The 21629-nt window shown below is 27.9% G+C and overlaps 4 protein-coding genes across 8 annotated transcripts; 2 read left to right on the plus strand and 2 right to left on the minus strand.

Annotated features, from left to right (window-relative positions):
• LOC105259045 (outer dense fiber protein 3B) lies at positions 1-1541 on the minus strand. Of its 2 annotated transcripts, XM_025415349.1 has the most exons (5): positions 1524-1541; positions 1078-1329; positions 634-828; positions 403-556; positions 1-323 (listed from the first exon to the last, which is right to left on the minus strand). In XM_025415349.1, exons 2-5 carry the CDS (start codon positions 1163-1165, stop codon positions 77-79), a joined length of 684 nt encoding a protein of 227 aa, XP_025271134.1. In that variant the 5' UTR covers positions 1166-1329; positions 1524-1541; the 3' UTR covers positions 1-76. The 2 variants fall into 2 exon arrangements, with proteins under 2 accessions (XP_025271134.1, XP_011269036.1); XM_011270734.2 differs by lacking the exon at positions 1524-1541 and having other exon boundaries at positions 1078-1341.
• LOC105259047 (outer dense fiber protein 3) lies at positions 1540-15838 on the minus strand. Of its 2 annotated transcripts, none has more exons than XM_011270738.2 (4): positions 15785-15838; positions 2253-2465; positions 1976-2180; positions 1540-1815 (listed from the first exon to the last, which is right to left on the minus strand). In XM_011270738.2, the coding sequence occupies exons 1-4, from the start codon at positions 15810-15812 to the stop codon at positions 1557-1559; spliced, it is 705 nt and encodes a 234-aa protein (XP_011269040.1). In that variant the 5' UTR covers positions 15813-15838; the 3' UTR covers positions 1540-1556. The 2 variants fall into 2 exon arrangements, with proteins under 2 accessions (XP_011269040.1, XP_011269041.1); XM_011270739.3 differs by having other exon boundaries at positions 15684-15821.
• Positions 3545-10412, plus strand: LOC105259046 (dual specificity protein phosphatase CDC14A). 3 transcript variants are annotated; one of them, XM_011270735.3, is made up of 8 exons: positions 3548-4296; positions 4681-4946; positions 5332-5632; positions 5985-6354; positions 6439-6780; positions 6894-7019; positions 7231-7512; positions 10183-10412. In XM_011270735.3, exons 1-8 carry the CDS (start codon positions 4248-4250, stop codon positions 10223-10225), a joined length of 1779 nt encoding a protein of 592 aa, XP_011269037.1. In that variant the 5' UTR covers positions 3548-4247; the 3' UTR covers positions 10226-10412. The 3 variants fall into 3 exon arrangements, with proteins under 3 accessions (XP_011269039.1, XP_011269038.1, XP_011269037.1); XM_011270737.3 differs by lacking the exon at positions 7231-7512 and having other exon boundaries at positions 3545-4296; XM_011270736.3 differs by lacking the exon at positions 6894-7019 and having other exon boundaries at positions 3546-4296.
• A 968-nt stretch (positions 15839-16806) lies between the features above and the next one.
• On the plus strand, positions 16807-18026 carry LOC105259048 (DNA-directed RNA polymerase III subunit RPC7-like). The gene is made up of 2 exons (XM_011270740.3): positions 16807-16989; positions 17278-18026. The coding sequence occupies exon 2, from the start codon at positions 17295-17297 to the stop codon at positions 17955-17957; it is 663 nt and encodes a 220-aa protein (XP_011269042.1). The 5' UTR covers positions 16807-16989; positions 17278-17294; the 3' UTR covers positions 17958-18026.
• Positions 18027-21629: the final 3603 nt, after the last annotated feature.

Consider the following 21629-nt stretch of genomic DNA (forward strand, 5'->3'; position numbering starts at 1 on the left):
TTCAATTTTACCATTTAATAATTAATCGACAGATGTTGAGTATAATAGTTTAACATAAATAAGTTTTCTTTCATTGCTAACATTGTTCGTCACATTCAGTTATATAGGGTGGCGCACATTCGTGATGTTTTATACCGAATGAAAAAGCGGGAGTCGGTTTGGGTGGTCGAATAGCATATATTGGACCTGGACTTTTGGAAATCATTCGCAATATTCGCCCACCAGCCATAGTGTATTTCGGAGCTCTGGGTTTTACCACTTCCAAATTGTACGATGGATAAAAATCTGCACTTACTTCGGGTTTCGTTATGATTCTGCGTCCCCTACAAAATAATTCTTCATAATAATTATATGTGAATTTTCAAAATGAGTGAATGAAGATCAGGAAGAGTCAAAACATACATGGTAAACGCAGGTGCATCTGAAATATGTTTAACATAGTAAGGTCCTGGTGTTGCATCAGATCTTCTTAATTTGGTTCTCCATTTTATTGAAAAAGAAGGACCACAAGGAATATCTGGCAACTTGTACTTCGGACCAGGTCCGAGAAGGATATCTGCCAAGCGCAAGGAATTGGGATGATATAAGAAATTACATATAATAAATATGATTTAAATAAAAATATATGTTTACCGCGATGTTTTAAGGCATGTCCAAAGGTGAATCCTTTAAGTTTGCGTTTCTCAATCATATACTTCGGTCCTGGACTATCTGTCACTTCAAAAATAGGACGCCGCCCGCCGAATGTATATGCTGGATTTCGATATTTCGAGATACAATGGTTCTTGTAACCGACAAGTGTTTTAAGCTTATATTTAGGTCCAGGAGCTACAAAACAAAATATTAGTTATAATGTTAGCTCATAATTTTTTATTTTTTTAAATATTTTTTGAGATTAAATGCGACCAAAAATGATCGAAAAAGTATTATTAAAAATATTACTCGTTAGATATAATAGCATTTATACTTTTACACATAAGAAAATTTACAATTATTTTTGGAACGTATTGTATTAAAAGATTACGCTTGTCTTTACCTATGCACATTTAATATCTAAATATTATAGATAATGCATACCGAGCGTTACACATAAGGTACCCTTTGTCTCTATTTTCTTCTCTCCTTCACCCGCACCGATTTTTCCGCGCTCCTTTTTCAATGCCATTTTTTTCACTTGTAAATTTGGAAGTTTTACTTAACACATAATACTTTTACAGACGTATCACATTACCATAATTTTAATTTTATTTAATGAAAGAAAAAACAATTGCCTGTATCATAAATTATTTCATTGTTTAGCCACATATCAATCAGTGAGAAAGTTTATTACTGAAAGTAATATAAATAGATTTTATTCTCTCTCTCTCTTTTTAATATTATTGAAATAAATTGCCCACTTTCTGTATATTACGTGTGTGTGTATAAATCTAAAATATTTCAAAAATCTTTTCATAAAGTAGATTTAATGCAAATAAATATAAAATATACAACACATTACGATATTTACACACACATGTACATACTATGTATATGTATAAAATTTTTTAATTATAAAATCAATCCTCGTCTAATTGTGTTATAGGTATTCCGGTGCATTCGCTATGTTTGATACCAAATGAATACATAGGTGAACGTTTTTGTGTATCATACAATGGATAAAAAACTGGCGCTGGGCTGCGATATTTTTCTGACAAAATGTGTCTCCCCTTTAAACTATACGCCGGACCTCGTCGTTTTATCATATTATAATCAATATTGATATATGCGGCCGGGCCAGGACTCGTAAATTTCTCACGGATTTCATGATAATGAGAACTGAAAAGAGATATAAAATATATACTATAATAAGTAAATAAAAAAAAGAAAAAACATACATATATTAATAAATAAATAAATAAAAGAGAGGGATATTATATATATTACATTTACACAATACACAAACGCGGAAATAAAGTTGCGTGCGCGTGTATCTTACATAGAAAATGCACCCTGAGCACGCTTGTCGGGCACTTTGGGTCCTATGCATGTTGGTAAAGAATATAAATTTGGTCCAGGTCCTTCATCTAGAATTCTTATTACACCACGTGATTTCATACTATAAGCTGGTGCTCTACGATTGTGATTCATCGGTGGGCATAATTCGGGAGAGTAAGTTCCAGGTCCTGGTATTAAATCTTGCACTGTCAAAATACAAAATTAAATATTAATTTTTGCTGTCTTTTTTTAAAATAAAAAATCTATCATATGCTCACATTTTAATATTTTTCTGCCTGTAATTGTGTATGCTGGTGGTCTATCAGATCCAGATTTAGTTAGATTCCTAATATTATAATCAGGACCAGGCCCTATTTCATAAGTTTTTATGCCAATTCGAGCTCGCATACTGTACGCTGGATTTCTGTGCCGAGATGGATCATGATTCCTGTAGCCAATTAATGTCGGCAATTTGTAAACTGGGCCAGGACCTGTATTCCAAAATTCATATAGTAAATAATTCGTTTATACAGCTCAAAATAAATAATTATCGGACAACTTATTTTTTATCAAGCAGCTTAACATTTTCATCCTATTTTCTTTTCCTTCCATTCTTATTGTTATCTGATAAGTGTAGAAGGCATAATAAAATCTATAAAGATCACAAGTGAAAAGATAATATAAAAATACAAAATAAATTTTCTTTATGACATTACAGATTATTAAAATATGAATGTGTATAAATTACGATATATAATTGATATATTCATAGTTATCAGCGTATACGCACGCGGCACGTCCTTACATACATATGTAATTTTTGTTACTTTTAGGCAAATTTCAGATATTTTTACAAAGTAAATATATATTATAATATAATATTAATGTACTAATATACTAATATACTAAAAAATATAATAATCTGAAAAATGTAATTCTTCAATTCTTGCTATTTTTTATTTAATTATCAGGTAAATTGTTAATAAACATATTTAATAGTTGCATAAATGATTATTTCGATTAAATAATTATCTATCTTATTTTTATAGTTTTACTTATTATTTATATATTTTTATAATACACATATATATATTTAGCTTAGCTATTTATTTAATATTAAATTTTAATATTAAATTTATTATTTAATATTAAAAAAAATAAATATCTTAATTTCATATATTAATTGCATTGACTTGCTAAGTATAATATATAGAATCTATAATAAATAATTATAATATTTTTATTATAATATTTTTATTATAGATTATATAAAAAAATATAATATTTTAAAATATTGATAAATAACAAATTTAGATAAATATATATGTACATTATAAAAATATATAAATAATAAATACTAAAACATTATAAGGAATGCTGCCATCGCCGCGCCTTCCATGAGTTTGGTTTTAATTTAAAAATTAATTTTAATTTGAATTCTTTTTAATCTCGATTCGAACTGCTCGTTTTGCTCAGCTGATTGATTTCTTACCCCGGCCACTTAGAGATGATATAACGTAAAAAGAGATGGATATCCATCCAGAAATATACCTATCTCTTTCTAATTTCAGCAGATTTTCTATAGGATCATAACATGCATATATTATAGAGCTTCACTGTGGGCAACAGAATAATAAATAAAGACACCCTAACATCACTGCAGAGAACAAAATGGCGGCCGAATCAAAAGTTTCGTTCCGTTCGACTCTCACTGGACGATGGTGACCGGCGGTGGCGACGACGACAGCGAGACTCGCGTTGCAAGATGCTGTCCCGATAATGCGAGCGTCCACCGAGTGCGACCAATATTGTATAATGCGCGTGAAATAACGAATCGTTTCAATTGACGGCGGCCAGGCTAGGAAAAGAGTGCACCTCTCGCCTGTAAATATACCCAGAGCGGCCATATTCGAGTCCGAATTTACTCCTACGAGTTTGAATTCCGTAACGGTCGCGCGAGTATCCGAGTAAATATCACATCTCCTACTTTGCATTACAAGTCCCGCAAAAGCGAAAGTGTGCGAGCGATATCACTCGACGAGTTGTACCGCAAGTTTTTCCGCATATGACAATTATCCCCGCCCGGACGACGACGTACACTTGGTGCGAGTAATCCAGATTTGGTCTTGTCACTCGTCAACTCCGCCTTCTACGTATTCATTACATGCCGCTAATTGAAATCTGCTATTTACATAAATGTTGCGCTGATGACAGATCCACCTGATCTTAATCGATATTTGCTATTGCACAATTATTCCCGCAATTGAATCACGATGGAGGATGTAAATGAGATTTTGGTATGCGCAACCGAATTCATAAAAGGTAATTTACTTTAGATTAGAATTACTTATATAATAATTGCTTAATTATTATAATGTGTTTTTTTCTTTATTTTGCAACTGACTTATTATTTGTTGATTTTTTCATTTAAAATAAAAATATATGAATTTTCTGCTTGGAACTTATTTTAAAATTGAACTTATATAGCTTGTATATTTATGTATTCTGTATATCTATTTATTTTTTTAAAATCATTTTGAGATGATTATTATAATCAATATACATATTATATTGTCAATACTAAAAATGCAATCATAATTCATTTTTTTTTAATTTTATATTTTACTCAAATGTATAGAATTTATAAAAGTAAAAAATTTATCTTCCACTTGCTAGAAAAAAGACATAATTTGATTCTTTTTCCAGATCGACTATACTTTGTCACACTGAGAACAACAATGAAACCAAAAAGTACTCCAAATACACATTATTTCAGTATTGACAATGAATTAGTGTATGAAAATTTTTATGCCGACTTTGGCCCTCTCAATTTGGCTATGTTATATAGATACTGTCAAAAAGTCAATAAAAAATTAAAAGGAATTGCACTGAGCAAAAAGAAACTTGTGCATTATACAACAATGGAGTCAGAAAAAAGAGTGAATGCTGCATTTCTCGTAGGAAGTTATGCGGTAACACATTTTTTTTCTATTTAGAATGTTGTAAAAATATTTCTTTAGGTATATTCTTTAGGTATATTTCTATATCCCAGAAATTCTTTATATTAATAATAAAAAAAATAAAATAAAATCATCAATAGTTTTTAAAATCTAAGAGTAGGTGATTATCTAAACATAAATTATAATAGATTAGTTTTAAATATTTATATGTAAAAAACTACTGTTTTTAGAATAAGAAACATTTTTATTATTTACTTAGTTTTTCAAAAATTTCTCTTCAAGTATTTTAATTCATGAATTTCAGGATCTTGTAAAGATCTCGAAATTCTATTCCCTAAAAAAGTATATTTAATTATATATTTCCTATATAATACAACAAAATCTTTTATATTTTTAGATATTATACTGCAAACGTACAGCGCAAGAAGTTTATGAATGTTTGACTAAAAGTCCAAATAATCCTTCATTCATTATGTTTCGTGATGCCTCCATCGGACCACCATGTTATCAGATATCATTAAAGGATTGTCTAAGTGCTATATACAAGTGCCATCAACTTGGTTTTTTTAATTTCGAAGATTTCTGTGTTAAAGAATACGAACATTTTGAAAGAGTTGAGAATGGAGATTTAAATTGGATAGTTCCCGGAAAGTTTATTGCCTTCTGTGGTCCGCATGCAAGATCTAAAATGGAAGATGGTGCGTACCTTCCATCTTGGTTGTATTAACAGCAATTTAATAAGAGTGAGTGTGTGAAAATGAATGTAATGAGAAAAATTGAGAATGAAATGAAAATAAATATATCAATGGAATGAATAATTATAAGTGCAAAAACAGAGTGTGCAAGTATGAATTTTGAAGAGAAATGAGAGAAAGGTAATTGAGTATGGAGAAGAGTGAAGAGATTAATGTTAAAAGAATCATGAAAGTTTAAAATCAATTTATATCTTCAATTTTCATCTTTTATCACTTGAATCATTTAGAGTGCATTGATAACAGTATGTGGTTATATATAATGTGTAGTGCATAAATGTGTTCCCTTTTTCTACAGGTTATCCATTACATGGTCCAGAATCATATTTTACTTATTTCCGCCGTAATAATGTAACAACAATTGTACGGCTTAATAAAAAGGTTTATGATGCATCGAGCTTCACTGATGCTGGTTTTATACATAAAGATTTATTTTTTATGGATGGTTCGACGCCAACAGATTCAATAATGCATCAATTTCTCAAAATAGCGGAAAACGCAAATGGCGCGGTTGCCATTCATTGTAAAGCAGGCCTCGGAAGAACAGGTTCTCTCATAGGGTGCTACATTATGAAACATTATCATTTAACTGCTCACGAAACAATTGCTTGGATAAGAATATGTAGGCCGGGTTCTGTAATTGGTCACCAGCAACAATGGCTAGAAAAGTGGGTATTTCTTATTTATTATTTTATTTAATAGTTTAAAGAATAATAGTAATAAAAAAAATTGATAATTATTGTATTTTTTAGAAAGGAGTCGTATCTCCGATCGTTACTGAAAGAACCACTGCAACTTGAAAACAGAAATTCAGTTCATGAGTATGGAATATACTCGATAGCTGGTAAAGCCAGAGCAACTTCCTTCCAAGGCAATACGAAGAGTCTGATGGAAGATAATGTATCAGGAATAATGCATCGTGTAGACGAAATAAAACTGGATGATCCTGGACCAGTAGCTGGAGCTAGTTCAACAAATAGATACAGTACACTGACTCAGGGTGATAAATTATGCAGAATTAAAGCTAGGAGAAGAGGCATAGCAACATCTCAAACTTCTCTTAATACAAGCACAGGAACATCCACTGTTGGACAGTGAGTACAAACTGTTTTTATTTCAACAAAAAACTTTTTAAAATGGATATATATATATATATATATATATATATATATATATCTATATATATATATACGTATTTTATCTACAGTCCATATTTGGGATCTTTATTACAAACTAGGAGTCAAAAAGGAACTATTACTACTTTAGTGGCAAATAAAGAAAGAGATCCCACTAAAAGACTTTTATCACGAGCCACTGCAACGACAGTGAAGAGGTTGGACGATTATTTATTTATCAATTTCTTTTCCAATCTCGTCTTTTAAGTATTATTCAATACTACTACCTACTTTCCTCCATAAAGATCTATTCACTAATACATATACTAATACATATGCTTTTAATAACATTATTGAATTCTATATTATTGATATTACGTGCATGGGGTTAAAAGATATAGGTCTGTTTATCTTGAATGGAAATTGTAGAAACAATTGGTTGGTCAACAGTAGCTGTGATCCATCTTCCTGCCGTATTAGGTCTAAACCAGCAACACAGAGCCATAACATCAACAACAATACAACTACTATTAATCCTGTTACATCTTTAACTGTATCAAAGCCAGTGAGAAGAACGAAACGTACCTCCTGCATGGCTGCACAGGCTCATACTACAAACTCGTCTGCCAATCATACGATACCACAGCCGCAACAACGCATGAATATGATTCTCAGGTCGGCAGACCGAGTTACTCGTTATTCACTCAGACAGTAAGTCGATAACTGTCCTTATTCTCGGATTTGAGCCTAAATTTACGATTTGAAAAATTGATGCATTATGAAGTCCGATTATGCAGTTTTTGATCTTTTAATTAATTATTTGATATACAAGTGAAATTGATATTGATAGTATTTCCCCTCTGCCTTTTTCCCAATTCCATTGCTTTTAACACTTGGCTTTGCTTTATTGTAATTGTGCAAGTATATTTCCCATAACAAAATTATATTTTTGTCTTTTGTTTCTGGTCATCGTTATATAAAAATATAGCATTCTGGTCATTGTAGATTAATAAAATTTTCGAAGCTTCATAAGTTTATGTTGATTAACATAGGTTAATAAAAATCTATGAAGTTTCACGATATATATAGAAATGGTTCAATGTATAAACGAGAATTTTCATATAAAAGTTTATTAATGAAAAAAATATATACAATTTGTAATATGTTTGCAAATATTTTTTATGATTAGAATATAATAGCTATTAATTTGCAATTTTCGTGCTCTCTTGGTGAAAAAAAGAGAGATTTTGCGAATTAAGAATGACATTGATTTTTTTGGACATTCCATAGTTTGTATTTCACAATTTTCGTTAAATTCTCCCATTTCAATATTTGCAACTGTAATAAGAAGTATTTTCCCAAACTATATTCAGAATTTATATAAGATTTTGATACCTTTTCGTTTATTAAAAACTTTAATTCATTACACAGATGGATGTACTAGTTTATTCATCATGATTATTACAGAGAATTCTACTAACTTTATTCTAATTTTTTAAAGTACGTATTATAATTATATGTATTTTATATATAGCTGCAAGTCCTGTAATGCGTGCGTCATAATTATAACGCATGTATTAAAAAGTTACAAAATAAGCCTGCTGATAATGTTCTGCTTATGATATTTACATTCTGTCTGTGCAGCCATTTCGGCTTTATTTAATTTTTGATCTTTAAAAAAATCTCGTTTATATTTATATGAACCATTTTCCTACATACATACATACATACATACATACATACATACATACATACATACATACATACATACATACATACATGCATGCCTACATACATACAGAATGTTTCACACATGCAATTAATTTTAGTAGTTAATAGGAGACATATAAAAGTGAAAAGAAGTTTATATTAGTATATTTCGTTTGTGGATCCCACATATTATATATGAACCATCCTATGGGTATATAAAAATATAAAAAAGATTGTATTATAATGTAATATAAACAAACGATGTCCCGAAAGAAAAGATCAATATATTGAGAGGAAATAACATTGATCATTGTGAGAAAAAAAATTCACATGAATATATGTCTGATTCTGAATAGTTTTCAAAATAAAATTTGAATATGATTCTTTTTTCCTTTTTCTTCGTGTACTTCAATGCACAAACATCAAATTAAATTGAATAGTGTTTATAATATTATTTGGCTATTCTAATTTTTTTTTGAGTTAATAAAATGCATATATTTTCATACATACTGAATATGTAAATGTGAAAATATATATTCAAAATTAAAATATATTCATATGAATTTTTTTCCGAGAGATGATAACCGGTTATCATTTCTTCAAATATTGACTTGGGACTCTCTGTGTACACACACAGATACACATATGCACGAAGAATAGCCCATTTTAAATGCCTACTTTTTTGTATTTTTTTTGTTTTTAATTTAAAAAATTTTTAAAAACAAGATTTCTTTAAAATTATCTAATATTTTAAATAAACATTTTAAATATAAATCTCTTGTATCTATTGCAATTTTATGCAATTTTCATATGGCATACTCTGCATTGTCAATGGTATCGTAAGTTTCTTTGATATATAATTCAATCAATTTTTCATGAAAAAAATGTAATAATAATTATCTAATTATTGAAAACGTCATATCAGCTGTAAGAATCCACAATCAAAATAGAGGTTCCTATTTAAAGAATTTAAGATAATCTTAAAGAGTGATCTTGAAAAAAAAAGAATTCAAACAAAATTACAATTGTATATTCTCCTTAAAATTTTATAATCTACAAAAAAATTCAATCTAAAATATATTTTTCTAAACTCAAAAATAAAAAAAAAATGGGATTTTAAGATAGACTATCTCTTGTGCGTGTGTATATATATTTTTATATATTTTTTTTATTTAACAGACATCACACACACACACACACATAACTATATACATACATACATACATACATACATACATACATACATATATATATATATATATATATATATATATATAATAAAATTTTTCTAACATTTTAAAATGTTTACTCTATATTAACTTTATGAGAAGTGGAATAGCCTAAAATACAAAATTATAGGATTCTGTTGTGACTAATTTGATTAATTAATTATTGCATTTTTTTAAGGTTGATATTGCATGTGGCATAACTCCATTAATTCCGGTTTTGTTTTGTTAAAGCATGTATTAAATACTAGAAATCTTATATAGGCCTGGGCAAATAACATTTGTACAGAAATAAAAGTATTAAGAGAGAAGGTGAAATTTTTATTATATACAATCCGTAGTCCAGGCCTCATAATGTGTACATTACAAATAGTGTATAAGGGATAAAACAAGCAGCACTAGAAGTGGCTAACGAACCGATCCTATTTATTTCTGTGACTTGCAGTGCACGCACAACAAAAAGTTATAAAAGTGCATTTATCAGATGACTAACCGATATTCCCAGTGGCGTTGGGGAGGATTGTCAGGTAACTGGAGCATCTCACCAGCGCCGAAGATCTCATCGCTTAAACCCCATCATTTAGTAAAAAGTACTTCACACTGACCTTCAATCCGTCTTCAAATCAAGTGAGTTTTGCCCAGGCTTTTATATCATAGATTAATGAAGATCAAACTCTATCTCTACAATCATCAATACTGCATTTAATATGATTTTGTTGTATCTGCATCACATGGAATATTAATTTGTTGAAATGTTATTTAATGTAAAATTTACACAACTTTTATAATTGTTTTTTTTTCACAAATTAAAATCGCGATCTATTGAATGTATGCAAGAAAAAAAATCAGATTTTTTTTGTATATATTATTTATATATTTAATCTGTTTTTTTTTTAAATAAACATTTGTAAATATGTATTTTTAAAATTACTTGGTCTATATACAATACATATTTCTATTTTGCTAAAATGTTTATTTAAAACTCATTTTTGCGATATCTGGTGAATATATATTTTATATCATCTAAAAAAAATACTTGATTTTTTATATTTATCCAAAAGTTTAAAAATATTCGATGATTATTTTCACTTCAAAGAAAAAAGAATTTTTTCTTCAATATTTTATATGTATATAATTAATAATCTTATTATTATTTTGAAAGAGTCAATTTTAATTTTGTTAATAATTAAATGAATGATAATCCCGAATGTCCTTAAAATTTGTTATATTTTTTGTTATATTAATATATTATTTAAAACAATTAGGCGATTTTACTTTAAAATTTGTAAATTTTGTAATTTTTTGAAAGGCTGTATCTTAGCTTCGGGAGATCAGTTAGAACATTTTTTCTGCTAAAAGATAAAGTTTCCACTGGAGACTATAAGATGAAATTTTTAACCCCACTAAATTCTTTTTTTTGTGAGAACTAAAAATTGAAGCGTGCAAAAATTTTAAAAATATTACTTTATGGCTTTCCACGGAAAAAATAAGGATAGGGCGAAAATTGTCATTATATAAATTTTGAAATCGAGAACTTGCTTTTTAAAACACCTAGCAAGATTACGATTTCCTGAAGTACGACCTCTTAAAAATTGATAAAGTTTGCTAATTTTAAAATAATCGTCTAATTATTTTGAATAATATATTATATGTAAATTTTAAAATATATCACTATATGTATAAATTTATATTGTTATATATGTATGAAGCAAATTATTGTGGATCGAAATTGGAGAGTTGATAAAAAATTTATTTATCATCATTGTGATAGAAAATGTATATTATACAAACTAATTTTGTAATTTTCGGTTTTAAATAATGTTAAAAATGTCTACACACTGTAAATGCTATGGCACTTGTTAAAACATTATTTTTAGTATTTTAAATTTAATCAAACACGTTAGAAAAAGAAGAAACTTGCAATATCAATATATGTATATGCTCTATGTGCAGTTTATATATAGTCAATGCAACATGCTTTGCGTCCTGAAGATATTATTTTACTGGAAAATATATCTCATTGACATTCATAGATCATTAAGTCGAATGTATCTATTATTTAGCCTTCAAAGAATCTCAGATATATAAAAGATATTAGATTATAAAAAAGGAATAGTTCCTTTTTTAACTTAAAAATCAGTATTTAATAATTTTTTAAGTTACTGATTACGAATTTAAAATTAAAATTATAAAATTGGAAATAGCAGCTCTAATATGGTGGCAATAAAGTAATTAATTTTTGTTATACAGAATCTCCCTATTCTATCCTCTATTATTCTTCTACTATATTGGATGAGCTACATGTCAAATATTCTGTTCTCATACTATTTCATTTATAAATTGACATGCTCATGTATAAAGTGGAAAAATAAAAAATAAGTACAGCGCGATATTTTTAACAAATTTTTTGTCTTTTTCTAAGGAAAAGACAAAAATTTTAGAGAAAAAAAAAGATATGTCACATTTTTTTATTTCTTTTTCTACCTACTCTATTACTATAAAGTATTGTACTATAAAGCATAGGAATGGCTGGATCTATTCTTATTTAATAAAAATTTCATAATATAATTACAATATACATCTTTCGTATTGAATCCACTATTTCAGATGTAATTTTGATCCATTTTAAATGTTATATTAAACTTATGTCAATTCTGCATAATGTATCCTTTGTGTTGTTTACTGGAAAGCATCTCTATCTCATCTTTCTGGATTAAGATATTGGAAATGAAATAGAAAAGCGATCTATAATATTTTAATAATGTTATTTATGTTACTAATGCTTTTAAGTATCAAGTGTGAATAAAATTTATATCGACAGTTTCAAAATGAAAGTAACATCAAATGAAGGGCATTCCATATATACATACATACATACATACACACACACAAAATTTACGGATCAAGTTTACAGATCAAATTGATGCAAATCGATCATATATATTAAAATTTATAAAAATATTTATACTTGATAATTGCCGTATTAGATATACAATTTTTAATTTTGCAATTTTGATTTTAGATTCGTAATCATACAGTAACTCTGAGAATCTGTAAATACTATAGAGATATAAAATAGATGGAATATTAACTGCTGATATGAGCAAGGGAAGGGAGGAGATTTAAGATAGTGTGGGATGTATCAGAATGCGATCCTGTTTTTTCCTTTCGAATAGGCTCGGTTTGATTGCATATTTGTGATTGATGGATAGAATGTTTCAAACCATGTCAAATTGCTCGTTGTTGATATTCCGATGTTGTTGAACACCAAAATTATTGATATCCCCTTTAAAAATTCTTATCGCAAAATAGGCTATATATATTTTGTGATTATGGAAAATATTGATTTATACGTGATTATAATCCGAAAACAATTCTATGTGTACAGAGTTATATAGATAACGACTTGAAATTATTATATTTTGCGTCAAACTATGTATTATTTCTTTAATATTATTACTTTAAGCAAGACGGTCATGATTTAAAAAAAAAGCTTTATGGCTCTAAAGATTAATGGAAACATATGTAAATTTGTAGATTTTACATAAATATGATGTAACTTTGTATTTTTTTTAATGTACTAATTATATCATATATATTAGTAACTAATAGGAATTTTAATAACAATTTATTAAATATGAAATTTTAAAATATATATAAGAAATATTAAGTTATCTTCAAATATCTTTGTAAAGATATCATGATATAATATGTAATATAACATATATGTGTAACATGCGCATGTGAACATAGTTTAGTTATATAATTTATATAGATATTTATATTTATCTCACTTCTGTTACCGGTACAAAACATATCAAAAAATATGGAATTAATAATGTAATAATAAATGTAAGTTTTTACACATAAGGTAGTCCAGAGCTATTGTGATTTTCTTAAAAACAGTTGATAATAGAAAAAAACCGAAAAAGTTAAAGTGTAAGAATAATTATCTTTCCACGAGACTCTATCTTTTTTAATATAAAAATGTACTAAAAACATAAAATTATAAAAAGATAATCTTGGTCACACATCATTCAAAATTTTTCTCTATCATTTTTACTATTTTTAAACTTAGTCAAGAGAATCATAGTGAACGATCATTCTGGGCCATCCTTTATTTATGCGCGCACGTATATTAACATTACTCGAAGAGAAAAAAAATAGAATGTTAATATTTTACATAAAAAAAAAGAATTAATAATAATTTATATTTCTAAATAACGTTTCTATTACATAATACAAATTGGCTAGAAGATAAGACAATATATTAAATATCCCGATGTAGAGTAATATTTACTCTGTAAATTGTATATAAAAATGTATATTAATTATTTGAAATATTCTTAAGCATAAAATTAAAAAAATAAGCTGTTATTTTTATGAACACGTAGACTTTTCTGTACATATTATTCTTTAATAATTCCAAAAGTTGCACTTTTTTATAGTGATATTAAATAAAAGAACGTGTGATATTTCAAAAAGCATTATTTTAAATTGCGATATTTTTATTTTTTGGAAGACAAAAGTGTGTGTGCATGTATATGTGTGTTTGTGTATGTGCGCTTGTATAATACAAAAATTATAATAAAACTAGAGAAGAGAGTTATATAATTGTTAAATGGCTAATTTTATTTTAATGAATATTATAGTATTTAATATAGTATATATTATAATAATTATATACATAGATACACATACACCAAGATACAACATAAATACATGAAAATTAAGTTTTTCTATCTTAACTTTTTCTATATATAAGTTAATTTGTGAATTAATATGAAAGTTTATATTAGAGTATTTTGATGTATATTAACAGACAGACAGTGAGAAGTTTTATTATGTTTACATTTTGTCACATTTAAATTAACAACATAATAATAAATAAATACAGATATTATCTTGGTGTTTCTGATATATTTAAAAATAATTTACTTACTAAGATAGCTACAGATATGCAATTTCTTTGTTTAATTCTTTTTATTGTATTTATGTAAAAGTGTATAGTTATTATATTTAGAATGTTCTCTATTATTCGCATCCGTACTTAAGTTTTTTGCAATACATATTAATTGCTTCTTGATAACTTCGAAAGTTGCAATTTATTTATTAATTGATGATTATATGGACATTTTTGTTATATCAAATACCATTTAAATATATGAATTTATTATAGAATTAACAAAGTTGTAGAATTAATAAAGTTAATTTTATTTTTATGCATTTTGGATGTGTCTTGCTGTATATATATGATCATGTTGAAATATTTCCCATTTGGCAATAATTTTTATAATTTTCATTGTAATAATTTTATTCTCTAGTGGATATATTATATATATTATTATTAATTTATTAGTGCCATATTATATTTATATTAAATATAAAAGATATGTAAAGATATAATGTGATATATAAATGAGCAGCAATTCATTAATATTTAATTAAGTTTTTTAGAATCTAAAATCTATTTTATCTAATCTATTTTACCTTTTTGTACGAAAAATTTATGTAATAAATTATTGTTACAAAACTCTGTTAAATTTAAATTAATCCAATATTCTTATCTTAATCTTGTTTTAAAAATATCTACTGCTAACAATAAGATACTTAAAAAAGCAACAAGATACTGACAGAAATAATTTTAATAAATAATATTTAAAAAACTACTTGGAAACAATCTGAAAGAGAGAGAAATATATAAGAAAATGAGGGAGGAAGGGAAAGAGAACTGTGATGCTTGACAAACAAAAAACGGAAGATAAGAGGTTTGCAAGATAGGTAAAACTAGAAAAATTAAAAGAGAAGAATAAGATAGGAGTAAATAAAATTAGGAAGACAGAAAGCTATAATAACATATCATTAGAAAAAGAGAGAATGAAAAGGACAATAGAATCCGGATAAGTTTGCTTGGATATATATATCTTATATACAACTCTTTGGTACCTCTCCACATATATTTTCTTCAACCTTAATATTGCGTAGGAACAAGAGTTATAGCAACCAATATAGCACACATAAGTCGATTATGAATATAAATAGCTCACCATGCGTGACACTGATATCACGTAACATAGACCTACAGCACAGCTACAGCACACTGAATTACTGAGCGAGTTTTCAAAATTCAAGAGGCCAATTTGTAGAAAAGGATATATACATGCTGGATGGATCACTATCTTTGTCAGGGCTTCGCCGATTGGTTGATACTGGGTACGGTCTGGGAGACGCTTTGAATGTGAAGCGTTTGATTGGCCAATCAGATTTAAAAAATTTTTTACTCCTTTTGTTCTGATTGATCAATCAAACGCTTCAAAGCATCCAGAGTATCTTCTTGACCGCAGCCATTGGCCGCATTCAGCGGACTCAACAGCTAAGTAACAATCGAACATAATTGGTTTCTACTTTCAGATCCGACCAATCAGCATCGAATTACATAGGAATATCTAGAGAACCTCTAGGAGAGAGAATGGACAACTGATCATGTGACATGTGATCAAGCTTTTTCATGATTGGCTGGCAGAAAATGTATCAATTTTAGCTATTGCGACGCCAATGCAAAATATGATACACACAAATAGGTTAATATATGCGTGTCATGTGTGTCCTATTTGTGTGTCATCATATTTTGCATTGGCGTCGCAATAGCTAAAATTGATACATTTTCTGCCAGCCAATCATGAAAAAGCTTGATCAGTTGTCCATTCTCTCTCCTAGAGGTTCTCTAGGAATATCTAGTAATGTTGTCTAACTGTTGAGTCCGCTGAATGCGGCCATTATATGCAATAGAAGATACTATAGAGTTCAGTGATATCTTTAACTGTTAGCGATCTAATAAAATAAAAGTCTGTGGTCAAAACGAACACAACCGGCCGTAACCTTCATAAGTTGTTCGTTCCAGAATATTCCAACCTTAAATTGCTTAGAATGTGATTAGTAAGTTTAAACGCTATGCCAGAATCAAGCTACTACGACGAGGTGGAAATCGAGGATTTCGAATACGACGAGGACGAAGGAATATATTACTATCCGTGTCCATGCGGCGATCAATTCCAAATATCTCTCGCCGAACTGGCCTGCGGCGAGGAAGAAGTCACATGTCCTTCCTGCTCTCTCGTAATTAAAGTAATTTATGATAAAGAATTATTTCGCGCTAAACAAGAGGAACTTGAGAAAAAAAGCGAAAAGAAGGAATTGACAGCGCAAAAAGTTTGAAGCTTGAAATAAAATTATTGTTGAAATATTTCTTGAGGTAAATAGACTAGGATATTACCCTACAAAAGAATGCAATCTGACATCAGAGAAAGATAGTTTAAACTAACATTTAATACATAAAAAATAATAATTTACAAGTTGTAAAACTCATGCAATTTAAGAAATTAAATTAATTATGACATTTTGTTATATTTAAAGAATTTTATATAATTTTTTAACTTGAATACTTTTATATAATACTTTTAATACTTTAATACTTTTTTTGAGAAGTATTGTCATTTTTGTAACATTGATATTAATGTTATATATTTTTATCACTGATTAGGATCATATACAATCAAAATGGCAGGACGTGGCAAAATAAAATCAGGTATGTCTTTCTCTATGGAGCAATTGGGCTTCTCTAAAGGAGAAATGTTACCAACACCAGTTTTGCAACCATCACCAAGTTATCCCATGTTAGATCATAAGGCTTTACCAGTACAGATAACAACTGAGATGGGTTATTTAGTAGAATTAAAGAGAGCTTTCACTGAGTATATGCGGGAGTCGTCAAACAATGTGCAAGCTGTTATATTGAACGAAGATATTGAACGATATTGTGAGGATTATGAAGAGGCTATGACAAGATATAATACATTGGAATATGAATCAAATTATGATTGGAGTAGAATGCCGATGGAATTAAAATCATCTCGAAAGCGTAAAATCCAGCAACAAAGTGTGAAGCCAAGTAAGAAAAGGAAGGTCAAGGTGGAATTGGACATTGAAACAAAACTGATGGAATTGGAGAAAGAGGAAGATACAAAGCGGCTTGATATAGAGGAAGAAGTGGAAGAAGAAGAAGAGGATGAAGATCAGGAAGAGAAGACAAGTGAACGAGTGAAAGATGAAGAAGAAGTAGATGAAGAAATGGATGATGGGACTGATTATGCAAATGAATATTTTGATACTGGTGAAAATTATTACAGTGAAGACGATAATGATGATGTAGCTGTTTTTTGATATGTAAATTTAATGTATTCTCAATTTTAGAATTATTAATCTCTCACTAAATTTGAATAATGTAAATGTAATATAATTTAATAGTGTAAATATTATAAATTTAGTTCATTTGTGTGATAGATAAATTTTTTTTTATTTCTAATCGAATTGCATGTTATTAATTTTAATAGCATTGTCTAAAGATAAAAATCTACATGTGAATTTAGTTAATATTAATCCTTTACACTCGGAGTTATCTCTGCTTAACTCACAATATCTCCTCAAAGGGGACATCCTAGTGTAAAAGATTAAATTAGGGATGAGTATATCATGACGAGCTCATTGAATTTGTACTGCTTCATATTTTTTCCATTTCTTTAATTATGTATATAATATAATATGTAAGCAAATTTTTGATCAAGTGATAGTTTTAATAAGAACAAGATATTTGTTAACACATAATTGTTTATTGTATTTGACTCTTTGTTCTGATTGTATTTAATTTATTGTATTTGATTCTTTATTCTGAGGAAATTCTAATCTTCAATCTTAATCTTTAATTTATAGTTTAATATCGGCTTTTTGGTCAGCTGCATTAATTGTTAGGTAAAAATAAAAATAAATTCGAGGTTCGCTTATTCGCTCGGCAGAGATAAGAAGATAGTAGGAGGAAATTTTTAAGTGAAATTTATTACTATTTAAATTTAGTAAAATAAAAAACATGTGATATTTAAATGGTAATTATGGTAAAAAATTCAAGTAATAATCTCGAATTAATATATTTTCACATATACTAGGAAATTAATTTAAAATTATATTTGCAATTATTTAATTAGTATAATATGTTCTTTATAATCCTGTTTTGTTTTTCGCTTTTCTTCGTCGTTTTATAATAGATAATTATATTATGGGCGGGGCAGAAAAATCAGTCGACGACGGTTTAGCAACCCATCATACATTCAGCGATATCTAAAAGACATCACAAATTCTTCGAAAATTAATTTTAACATCAATTACGTTATGTAACTCTTAAGGTTTCCTTCAGATTTCTTATTCGCACTGCTCTATGACACGTTGTATAACAGTTATTAGCAAAATTGATTTTTCTTGGAAACGATACTAAATTCTTCAGAATATTCTGCTTTCTAATTAGATCATTTTTCCATCATTTACGCACAATTATAAGATAACACACAACGTGTCCAGCACGTTAATTTGCCACAACGAAAAGTTGTTTTGCTATAATGGATAAAAATTCATATTTTCAATAACTTGCTATAATTGATAAAAATTCATATTTCCAATAAAAAATATCCACAATATTTTCCTACATATTTTTTATCAATTGGAAAAGGATAACAAGAAAATGTAGAATATTTCGCAATGCATGTATCTTGCTAAAAAAAAGTCCAATGGCCTTTTTTTCTACAGCTTTTCTTAACTATATTATAATCACAACAACCAAGTGCGTTTCGATTAGAATAAAAGAAAGAGCAAAGCGTATTTTTGAATATGAAAATAATACATATACATGGAATACATAATTAGCTAACTAAAATAGAACCTCGAAATAGAAATAGATAGTATTCGTATTTTACGCACTAGACTATTTCTAGTTAGAGTAAATAAGGGTGAAATAACAATCCAAACGCATCTGTGGACGCAATGTCTTCCTCCGACGATGTAAAGATGTATTTGCATAAGCTTCACATGGCCTTGTATTTGATGGGAATGGGGTATTTTATTATAATGAGCCAGAGCGCTATACGATGTACTATTTCGAGGTTCCACATATAAATCTCGCAACAATCGATCCAATGGCACAATAGAATTATTTCATTATTTATGAGTCAAGAATACGAAATTTCTCATAGTAAATATTTTAAATGCGTTTGTAAATAAACTTGTAAATTAATACAAATGCAATAATATTAATGCAATAATAAAGATAATGCAATAATATTAATGCAATGATAAAGATGCTAATAATAAAAATGTTGGATGCGATGGACGTAATATTTGCCTTTGCTTTCAATTGTTATGGAGAGCGAAGAGAGATTGTTTTGTCATAGATTGTGAATTGCATTTTAATGAACATGACACGAGATCTAACATTTTGAAAAATCACAAAAACATGTCGACTTTTGAATTCGGACGGGCAGTGTAAGCTTGCAAAGTGCTTTTTTGATGTGCTGTGATATATACGAGTATATGTACCATATTTCTTTTGATAGCGTTTATTTCGAATGCTTAAATTTTTATCATTAAGCAAAAAGAAGCAAAACTTGTTGCATTTGAGTCAAGCGCACAAGTATCATTTTAAATTAAATACTGGAGTTCACATGCATTTAAAATATTCTTTTTTAATCCATTAATTTTTATTTTCATTGTAATTTTCATTTTATTCTATTTTCTCTATTTAATTTTATCTTATTCTTTCCTTAATCCATTTTATTTTATTTAAAATTATATATGAAATTTTCAAAAGCTGAAATTTTATTATTCAATAAAACTTTATATAGTTTTATAGTGATTATATATAGAGAAAATAAAATAAAAATGATAAATTTTAACTTAAATATATAAACAAATTTTTTCCACATTTGTGTGGTTAATATAAAATCTGTTAATAATTAATGATTCTTAGTTAAATTGATTGCCATAAAAATTAATGTATGTTTAATTAATATATGTAATATATTTAATTTAAATGTTAAAAATGTTTGTACGAAAGCGCACAACAAGCTAACAATCGTATTGAGATTGTATTAGACACAAATGAACTTGGAGTTGCAGCCAGTTCTTCATCGTCACTTAAACGATGTTATGAAGCGTCTATGTCTGTGATGGAACAATCGGTGACGATGATAACTCCTATCAATAGAATTTAAAAATTCAGATAACGATCGTCTAAGAGACGTCATAAAGATTTATCACAATCTTTTAATTTTTAATCTTTTCAAATATATCTTTCGGACGCCTTTTAAATGTCTCTTGTGCAATTTCGTGTTATTTGGGAAAAATGATTGGCATTTTGGCTCGTATGTTGTAGTAAAAGATTATTTATCTTGAGTTTCGTGAATCAAAACCACATGATTTATTCTAACAATAAGTATCATTATTTCTCTTTCCTTTACTTCAGTGATTTGCTAACAGTTTTTCTAACATTGAGTAAGAATATTTAATCATCGCGTTACAATTGCGACATTGAAAGGCAAAAGGCAAACGTACAAAAAGGATTATATTCTTGCCCAAAATTTGTCGCAATCCTAAGTAAAAGATCATTCTCTGGATGAAAAATTAGGCCGATTTTTTACGCAATGGACTTTTGGAGGGAAGCGCTACTGTGCGATTCGTATACATAATATGCTTCAGTGGTCCTCAGATTTTTCCTATTTTACGAATAATTTTCAAATCTTATTCTGGAAATTGTCAAATAATTATTAAAAGCAGTAAACTATAAGTATTTACCTTTCATGGACATTTACATAAATAAAATGATACGATTTTTAAATTATAAAACGAAGATACAGTAATGTACCTATAAAATTGGAATACATTTTTATCTTTGTAGATTTTTATTTAATTATTTTTTTGTAATTAAATAATAAGAAAGATAAATATGTAATATATATATATATATATATATATATATATATATATAATTAAATATATAAGATTAAATAAACCAAT

This window comes from Camponotus floridanus, unplaced genomic scaffold (assembly GCF_003227725.1).
Source record: "Camponotus floridanus strain SB8 unplaced genomic scaffold, Cflo_v7.5 scaffold12, whole genome shotgun sequence".
NCBI classification, from domain to species: domain Eukaryota; kingdom Metazoa; phylum Arthropoda; class Insecta; order Hymenoptera; family Formicidae; genus Camponotus; species Camponotus floridanus.